Genomic DNA, 9706 nt, shown 5'->3' with positions numbered 1-9706 from the left:
TTATTTTACTGAAAGAGTAGTGGATCCTTGGAACAAACTTCCAGAAGACGTGGTAGATAAATCCACAGTAACTGAGTTTAAACATGCCTGGGATAAACATATATCCATCCTAAGATAGAATATAGAAAATAGTATAAGGGCAGACTAGATGGACCATGAGGTCTTTTTCTGCCGTCAGATTTCTATGTTTCTAAGGGGAAACGGTCTGTCCAAACAGATGAGGAATATGCCGGAATCCATAAGGGCAAGGCTCAAATAACCACATGGTGGCAATGCTGTTGGCACTTGGCAATGAAATAGCCGGACAGCCATAGAGTGGAAGGGCCTTTCTGGGTCAGAGAGAGCTTGGTGCATTCTGCCCAGGCCCCAACCTCAGCCTGTTTTTTTGAAGCCTTTGCAGGTCCCAAATTAGTGCATTCCATTCTGCTCAAGAGCGGGGCATACTTTCAGGAGCAGTTGTTGGGTGTTGGTCAACACTGGCATGTCAACTTTGTCATGTGCGTCATAAGTTTGCCATCCTCCCACTATGCCCCAAAAACATTCAGGGAGGGGAGCTCCAAGCAGACTCTCCCCATTCAACAGCTGAAACTGTCAGCAGGGTGTCTGTTGTGGTTAGCTCTGCTACTGCCCCAAGGACTGTGGATGTGGGGGAGACATCCACATGCTGCAGGCCTGTTTTGCCCCCAGTGGAATCTGCTGATGAAGGCTCCTCTGACCAAGAAGACATGAGTGACAGGGAGGAGGAGAGTGTGGCAGACAGCTCAGAAGGAGATCAATTATCTAGCTCCTCCTTGGATTCGGAACAAGAGTTAATGATACAACCACGCATGAGGAGAGCGATGCATAGGCAACAACAACTGAGAGATTATTATCAAAGAAAATGAGTCCACCTGTGGTTGGGTGGGCTGTGGTAATTAGTGAGGCTGCTATAAATAGCAGCCTGTGGGTTTGGCCATTGTGGAGGATTATCTGATCCTTGTGTTTCGTGCCTGCTTTGCTGACTTTGACCTTTTGTGTGCTGATTTTTCCCCGCTTTGAAACTAAACCAGAGCAAAGTGTGTTTCACTTTGTGAAAGAAGAAGGACTGTGAATTGCCTCACAGCTGCAAGCTAAGTATCACAGAACTGATAAGGGACTTGTACAAATTACCAGTTTGTTTGGAGACGAGTGCCCTTTGCTATACCAAAAGAGGGCTTGGTTTAAGTGAATTTTCATTATAAAGAACATTGTTTTGAATTTTCAAACGTGTGTGTGTCTGAAATTTGTACCTGTGAATTTTTGGGAGGATTCTACCAGAGAGCCCGACAGAACAGTGTCCAGCAAGCATGGAAATCGGAATTTTCAGGGAAATTAGCGGTTCCGGAAATATCAGGGAATTATCAGGGAATTTGTGAAAAAAATCAGGGGGAAAAAACCAAACTGTATTAAAATGTTTAAAAGTCGGGGGGGGGGGGGGAGATCAGATCACGCTGCCCGGCAGAGTCAAGCAAAAATGGGCATAACTTTGGCCACAACTTGCTTCCTCAGCTTCCGATATTTCTCCCTGGCTTACCTGTTGGGTATGACGTCATCTACGACCATGCCTTTACTAGATCACAAGTTACAGGGAAATGTCAGGGAATTTCAAAATGTCTTTCCCCATGGACGCCCTATGTCAGGGATCCTCTTCCTTTTAATTATTATTATTTATTATTATTATTTATTAGATTTGTATGCCGCCCCTTTCCGTGGACTCGGGGCGGCTCACAACACAATAAAACAATTCATAACAAATCTAATAATATACAATTTAAAATTTAAAGTAGTTAAAAAACCCCATTTTTAAGCAGACATACCTACAAACATACCATACATAAATTATATAGGCCCGGGGGAGATGTTTCAATTCCCATATGCCTGACAACAAAGGTGGGTTTTGAGAAGTTTACGAAAGGCAAGGAGGGTAGGGGCAGTTCTAATCTCTGGGGGGAGCTGGTTCCAGAGAGTCGGAGCCGCCACAGAGAAGGCTCTTCCCCTGGGGCCCGCCAACCGACATTGTTTAGTTGACGGAACCCGGAGAAGGCCGACTCTGTGGGACCTAATCGGTCGCTGGGATTCGTGCAGCAGAAGGCGGTCTCGGAGATATTCTGGTCCAATGCCATGAAGGGCTTTATAGGTCATAACCAACACTTTGAATTGTGCCCGGAAATTGATCGGCAACCAATTTCACTCCTGCCTGCCATTTCTGCCCTTTCTGGGGACTCAGCACTTTAGATTGTTCTGCAAAGTGAAATAAGTTTGGCCCTTCCAACTGCTCCTTGCAGAGGGCATTTCCCTTGGATCGGGCGTTTCCTGGCCCATGGCCACGGCATCCCACTGGGACAGCTGCTGCTCCGCTCTCCCTGGACAGCTGGCATCCAGGCCCAAAGCCAAAACTCACGGGCTTCTTGGCTCCAGGCCTAGACACAAAGCTGCAGCCTCCCGACCGCTGAAATGCCAGTGGTTTTTTTTTTCAAGTTAGGGTTGTTGAGATCTTAGAAACATAGAAACATAGAAGACTGACAGCAGAAAAAGACGTCATGGTCCATCTAGTCTGCCCTTATACTATTTCCTGTATTTTATCTTACAATGGATATATGTTTATCCCAGGCATGTTTAAATTCAGTTACTGTGGATTTACCAACCACATCTGCTGGAAGTTTGTTCCAAGGATCTACTACTCTTTTCAGTAAAATAATATTTTCTCATGTTGCCTTTGATCTTTCCCCCAACTAACTTCAGATTGTGTACCCTTGTCCTTGTGTTCACTTTCCTATTAAAAACCACTTCCCTCCTGGACCTTATTTAACCCTTTAACATATTTAAATGTTTCGATCATGTCCCCCCTTTTCCTTCTGTCCTCCAGACTATACAGATTGAGTTCATTAAGTCTTTCCTGATACGTTTTATGCTTAAGACCTTCCACCATTCTTGCAGCCCGTCTTTGGACCTGTTCAATTTTGTCAATATCTTTTTGTAGGTGAGGTCTCCAGAACTGAACACAGTATTCCAAATGGGGTCTAACCAGCGCTCTATATAAGGGGATCACAATCTCCCTCTTCCTGCTTGTTATACCTCTAGCTATGCAGCCAAGCATCCTACTTGCTTTTCCTTCTTCATCTCTACACTTGCTTTAGAAGGCCCCACGGAGGCTCTCGAACCCAGCACCTCATCCAGACAGGAAATCCCTATCGAAGGCACTGCTAGAAACTTTAGTGGATCCAATAGGCAACAAACCAGTTTTTTTAAACGTTAAAGTTAACTGAACTATTTCCCTTTCTCTCAGTTGAGAGGATTGTGGTATTGCTCTTCTGTTTTTTATGAGTTTTTAAAGCCCAGCTGTGAAAAGTGTTATCTGGTTCTCTCAGTCAGATGAGGTGAAAGGGGGGGTGGGTGGATTTCCATGAACCGCTCCAACAGATTCTGCCTGTATTTCTCATCATTTCCCCCCCTTCAAACTCGTAACAGACTTTCCAGATCAAAAGTTCAGCTGGGAGATGGTGTGGATCTGACTGGTCCTATCAGAGAAAGAATGTTTTGAAGGGGTCTTGTAACCCTGGCTATAGGATAGCAATTGCTCTGCTCCATCAGCAGCAAAAATTAAGGTTCCCAGATAATAAAACTAGCATGGGATGTAATTTGCCCTAGAAGAAATGTTCTCCAGGAATTTCAGTCTCCGCAGAGCAATAGCATCTTTCAGCTGTGGTGAGGGGGGTGTTTGCCCAGGTTCGCCTGGTGCACCAGTTGCGGCCCTATTTGGACCGGGAGTCACTGCTCACAGTCACTCATGCCCTCATCGCCTCGAGGTTCGACTACTGTAACGCTCTCTACATGGGGCTACCTTTGAAGAGTGTTCGGAAACTTCAGATCGTGCAGAATGCAGCTGCGAGAGCAATCATGGGCTTTCCCAAATAGGCCCATGTTACACCAACACTCCGCAGTCTGCATTGGTTGCTGATCAGTTTCCGGTCACAATTCAAAGTGTTGGTTATGACCTATAAAGCCCTTCATGGCACCGGACCAGACTATCTCAGAGACCGCCTTCTGCTGCACGAATCCCAGCGACCAGTTAGGTCCCAGAGAGTGGGTCTTCTCCGGGTCCGTCAACTAAACAATGTCGCTTGGCGGGACACAGGGGAAGAGCCTTCTCTGTGGTGGCCCCGACCCTCTGGAACCAACTCTCCCCAGAGATTAGAATTGCTCCCACCCTCCTTGCCTTTCGTAAGCGTCTTAAAACCCACCTCTGCCATCAGGCATGGGGGAATTGAGATACTCTTTCCCCTAGGCCGTTTACAATTTTATGCATGGTATGTCTATATGTATGTTTGGTTTTACAATAGGGGTTTTTAACTGTTTATATTGGATTGTCATATGCTGTTTACTACTGTTGTTAGCCGCCCCGAGTCTACGGAGAGGGGCGGCATACAAATCCAATAAAATCAAATTAGACAGATTCATAGATGCCAAGTGTATCAGTGATTATTGAAACGGATGTCCATGTGCCGCCTCTATGTTGGTTGGGGGCAGGCAGGATTCCTTTGGGGTCCCATTTGTTGGGGTTCAAGGGAAAGGAGGGTCTTGCCTTCTCTTTCTGCTCAAGGTCCCCATAGACAATTGGTGGGGCCACTGCGAGCCACAGAAGGCTGGACTCGATGGGCTTTGGCCTGATTCAGCATGGCTCTTCTTAGGTTCTTGGAGAAACAACAAATTTTGAGCCTGCTTGATCTTGGCTGCGTTCCAAAGCCACCTGGGAGAAGTTGAATCTCACTGATGACCAAACATAGAAGCACGACACACTCCGAGTGGACTCTAGCCATGCGAAGCAAACACACGGAGACCAAGACGAGATGGGTACAATTTTAAAATTTAACAGGAAAACAAAATTACATCAGGATTAGATGAAACTTTGCCATTGCAGTTTAACACTCTTGACAGGTATAGCCATTAAACATTCAGAAAGGTATTAACAGTACTTTTCTCTCTATCCATTCTCCCTTTTTCTGATAGGGAAATTTCACATTGGGATAAGGATGACATTTGGTATTCAGAAGCAAACAAAGTACAGTAGTACCTCTAGATACGAGTTTAATTCGTTCCAGAACCGAGCTCGTATGTCAACTTGTATCTCGAACGAATGCCTTTAGACTTTGTTTTTCCCAGCCGAGATAACCAGAAGCAAGGATTCTTGCGCCACCTAGTGGACGCTCGGCTCGTATCCCGAATTTGAGCTCGGGTGTCGAACAGAAATTTCGCTCCCGTCGTGGCTCGTAACTTGGAATACTTGCATGTGGAGCAGCTCGTATCTAGAGGTACTACTGTAGTCTTAAAACTTGGCCAAGTCAGCAGAACCACTGGCAGCAGTTTGCATGGTTAAGGCCCTGGAGACCATAAGTTCCAGCCCTGGCCCTGTGACTGCAGCCCAGTCCCTTCCTCTTAGTCAGAGGTCTTCAAACTTGGCCACTTTAAGACTTGTGGACTTCAACTCCCAGGATTCTCCAGCCGGCATATACAAGCTATGCTGGCTGGAGTATTCTGGGAATTGAAGTCCACAAGTCTTAAAGTGGCCAAGTTTGGGGACCCCTGCTCTTAGCCCTAGAGAGGGGGATTGGAACACATCCCAGAAGAAACGAGGGCAAATCGCTTCCACAAACACTCCACGCGGCCCCCAGGAGTCCAGACTGACCCGAAGGCATCACAACCCTCTCCCCAAACAGACAAAGAAGCAAAGCCACGCCATCCTTTCTTCAAAACAGGGAGATCTTTTATGTTATCTCAAGATTACACAAAGTTTAGATTATGTGGCCTGTTGGAGACTTTTAAGGGAACTTCTGCACCATTTCAAGAAAGCAAACACACGATCTTTGAGTCAGGTGTATTTTTGCCAGTAACACTAAAAGTTACAAATGTAGAAAATATAGATCCGGTATCAAGTGTCCTTAGTTCAGAAGGGAAAGTGAATAATGCTTCTGGGAGACACCTGGTTGTGCAACAAAAGGAAGGACAGTTGCCTAGTTGGACAAGTTTCCATTTAGACCCTCACCTGAGCAATCTTGGGCAGGTTGGCCTCTGTCCTGCACCGTCCGCAGGCATCGTTTTGGCTTGAAACTCTCAGGTAGCACCAGGTGGTGGATGAAGTTGGCACAGGACTGCCAGCCTTGCTGGAGGAGCTATTCACCTGCCCGGAGCTGGGCGGATTAGAAACACCTGTCCGTCTTGAGCGGTAGCACCATTTGTGTGTGTGTGTGTGTACATGTGCATGCATGCGCAGCCAACACTGGAATATTTAACTTCACTGTCCGAAGCCCCTCACACCTGTAGCAAGAAAAACCTTTGCAGTTATAACACAACCAACTGGTCAAATGACATTCTGTGCAATGCTACAGGCTCCTTTGCATAAAATATAAAAGTAGTTGGTTTTATTCTTTTTTCTTTTTTTAAAAAAATCAATCCTTGGGAGTTTTGTGCTGGCCTGCCAACACTGAGTGACTATGACCAACTGCAGGCCGGAGAGATTTCTGGGGTTGCATTCGCTCCCTCCTATGCAGGGGCTTCTCTTTGGCTGCCTGGAATGAAGCACCAGGCCAGGCAGAAAATATTGCTTGGTTTCCGAGCGGACGGAAGCGCTGGCTGGCTGGTTGAAGTGGGTCTTCTCCAGTTCTCGCCCACCGGAGGTTCCCGGGCAGGGAGGCGTTCACTTCCGGGAGGAGCGCTCATCACCCCGGTCCCGATGGAGCTGGCCGTGTGGGTGGCAGGTCTGGCAGCACTGGACACTGACCGCAGGGAGGTGGCACCTTCCCAGCCACAGCAGGGTCTGGCAGAAGCCAAAGGAGAGGCGGTCGCGCTCACAGATGAAGCCTGGGAGAGAAAAGAAGGCAGGATCCTCTATAACGGAGGGCTGATAAATCTCCCTACATGTCCAGTTCTCCCCCCTCGGAAAGCAGGCTGGGCAGGGCACAGGTGTGTTATCTCAGGACAAATACGTGGGTGTGGAGTTTATACCAGTGTTTCTCAACCTTGGCAGTTTGAAGATGTGTGGACTTCAATTCCCAGAATTCCCCAGCCAGCGTTGCTGGCTGGGGAATTCTGGGAATTAATGTCCACAGATCTTCAAACTGCCAAGGTTGAGAAACACTGGTTTATACAAGGGTGGGCTGCGAATCCCAGCGACCAGTTAGGTCCCACAGAGTGGGTCTTCTCTGGGTCCTGTCAACTAAACAATGCCGCTTGGCGGGACCCAGGGGAAGAGCCTTCTCTGTGGCGGCCCCGGCCCTCTGGAACCAACTGCCCCCAGAGATTAGAATTTCCCCCACCCTCCTTGCCTTTCGTAAGCTACTTAAAACCCACCTCTGCTGCCAGGCATGGGGGAACTGAGATACTCTTTCCCCCTAGGCCGTTACAATTTTATGCATGGTATGTCTGTATGTCTGTTTGTTTTTTATTATAATGGGTTTTTAATTGCTTTTAGTATTGGATTATTATTATATGCTGTCTTATTATTGTTGTTAGCCGCTCCGAGTCTTCGGAGAGGGGCGGCATACAAATCCAATAAATGAATGAATGAATGAATGAATGAATGAATGAATGAATAAATCAATGAATGAATGAATGAATGAATAAATCAATGAATGAACGAACGAAGGAAGAAAGAAAGAAAGAAAGAAAGAAAGAAAGAAAGAAAGAAAGAAAGAAAGAAAGAAAGAAAGAAAGAAAGAAAGAAAGAAAGAAAGAAAGAAAGAAAGAAAGAAAGAAAGAAAGAAAGAAAGAAAGAAAGAAAGAAAGAAAGAAAGAAAGAAAGAAAGAAAGAAAGAAAGAAATAAATAAATAAATAAATAAATAAATAAATAAATAAGGTGGAACGGTGAGGTGTGCTCCCCCCCGTGGTTCTGAGAGCTAGCGTGTACGCTTGCGGTTTCACTACCTGCCCAGGTACAGTAGCAGAATTATGCTGGACTCCACTAGCACTCAGAGTTCCCGAGGCGCACCTGTGGGTCCGTGCGCGATTTTGCTACCTGCCCAGGTGCACTAGCAGAAAGGCGCTGGACTCCACTAGCACTCAGAGCCTCGGGGGTGCGCATACGTCACCGTTCCACCTTATTAGCCCACCTCTGAAGCTACACAATCGCGCTGAGTGGCAAACATTGGTTTGATTTACACCTACTTCTCGCCTAACCGGGTTAAGAGCTTCACCCAGCCAACCGTCCCACCATTAAGCACGTTGTGTGAGTCCGCATCTTTCTTCCAAATAGCAGTAGTGCCAAGGATGAGGGCCTTGGCCATACTGCTAATGCCAGTTTGCCACTTAGTATACTGCTAAAAAGAATAAAGGGAACACTCAAAGAACCCATCCTAGATCTGAATGAATGAAATATTCTCACTGAATACTTTGTTCTGTACAAAGTTGAATGTGCCCAACAGCAGGTGAAATGGATTGTCGATCAGTGTCGCTTCCTAAGTGGACAGTTTGATTTCACAGAAGTTTGATTTACTTCGAGTTATATTCTGTTGTTTTTATTTTTTTGAGCAGTGAATAAACTGCCTTTGGGTACAAACAGGGGTGGGCAGCAGGCAGGACGGGGTGGAACACAGTTCCACTGGTGGAAATGAAGCTGTGTGCCCAGCTCCAGCTGACCCTCCCATCCTCTTCCTTCTCCTCGGAAAGCGGCCGGGAGACCAGCACCGGCAGGAGTTGCAGGGGGCCCATGTCCTCCCCCCTCTTTTCTCAACAGCTGATTGGTACCCATTCGCCTAGCTACCCAGCCTGAGGCATGGGGCGACCCAGGAAAGAGAGCACAGGAAATGCGAAGCAAATTGTCACCCCAGAGAGAGAGAGACACTGGTGAGGACTTAACAGTTCACTTGAACGATGATTGTTTAAGCCACTCCCACCCGGTCACATGGCCGGCAAGCCACTCCTACCCAGTAACATGACCATCAAGCCACACCCACAAAATAAGCCACGCCCACAGCATGGCAGTAAAAAATTTGGCTGCCCATTACTGGGTATAGAGGATTTGTACCGCCACTGTGATATCTACAATTGTGTGCTGTTTCCACCAACGGTTTTTAACCATTAATTGTCCCAGGGGACTAAAGCCGCTTCTAAACCACCTGACCCACCATCGCAAAAGAAAATTTTAACAATGCCCAATGACCTAACTCTCCAAATGCAGCAAGATTGGGTTGGAGTTGGGGGAAATACAAACTGAGTCAAATCACCTGAGGAATACTTGGATAAGCTTATTATCAAAAGGTTTGCAGAAATTAAAACAAATTCATTCTTTACTGCTCCAAAAGGCAAGGCAAGAACCAGAGGTTAAGAATGAAAAGGAAGCAATTTCTGCTTGAAGGTCAGGTGACACATCAGGATGGAACCTTCTGTCCAATTGCAATTTTTTTTTAAAAAAAATTTAAATTAAATTATTTTATTTTATTTTATTTTATTTTATTTTATTTTATTTTATTTAGTTAGTTAGTTAGTTAGTTAGTTAGTTAGTTAGTTAGTCCAATACACAATGAGGGTTTTAGTGGGTATATATCTATATACACATAGTAAAATACATGATGAAGGTTATAGAGGAGATACTGATAGTAAAATATATCTAAGAAATAATAGAAAAGAAGATGAAGTAATAGAACATATCAATGAAAGAATAGAAGAAGAGATATAGGAATAGAAGAAAGATATAGG

General features: G+C 45.8%; 1 protein-coding gene across 2 annotated transcripts in view; it reads right to left on the bottom strand.

Annotated features, from left to right (window-relative positions):
• Nucleotides 1–5878: 5878 nt before the first annotated feature.
• ADAMTS7 (ADAM metallopeptidase with thrombospondin type 1 motif 7) overlaps nt 5879–9706 on the bottom strand; it is a 59044-nt gene continuing 55216 nt past the window's right edge. For both annotated transcript variants that reach the window (XM_070763026.1, XM_070763027.1), the window contains exon 24: nt 5879–6873. In XM_070763026.1, the coding sequence (XP_070619127.1) occupies nt 6710–6873 (164 nt within the window). In that variant the 3' untranslated portion in view covers nt 5879–6709. The remainder of the gene's footprint in view (nt 6874–9706) is intronic.

The sequence above is a fragment of the Erythrolamprus reginae genome, chromosome 10 (genome assembly GCF_031021105.1).
Source record: "Erythrolamprus reginae isolate rEryReg1 chromosome 10, rEryReg1.hap1, whole genome shotgun sequence".
Classification (NCBI taxonomy): domain Eukaryota; kingdom Metazoa; phylum Chordata; class Lepidosauria; order Squamata; family Dipsadidae; genus Erythrolamprus; species Erythrolamprus reginae.
The sequence above is the reverse complement of the archived record's forward strand: the minus strand, read 5'-3'. Positions and strand labels throughout refer to the sequence as shown.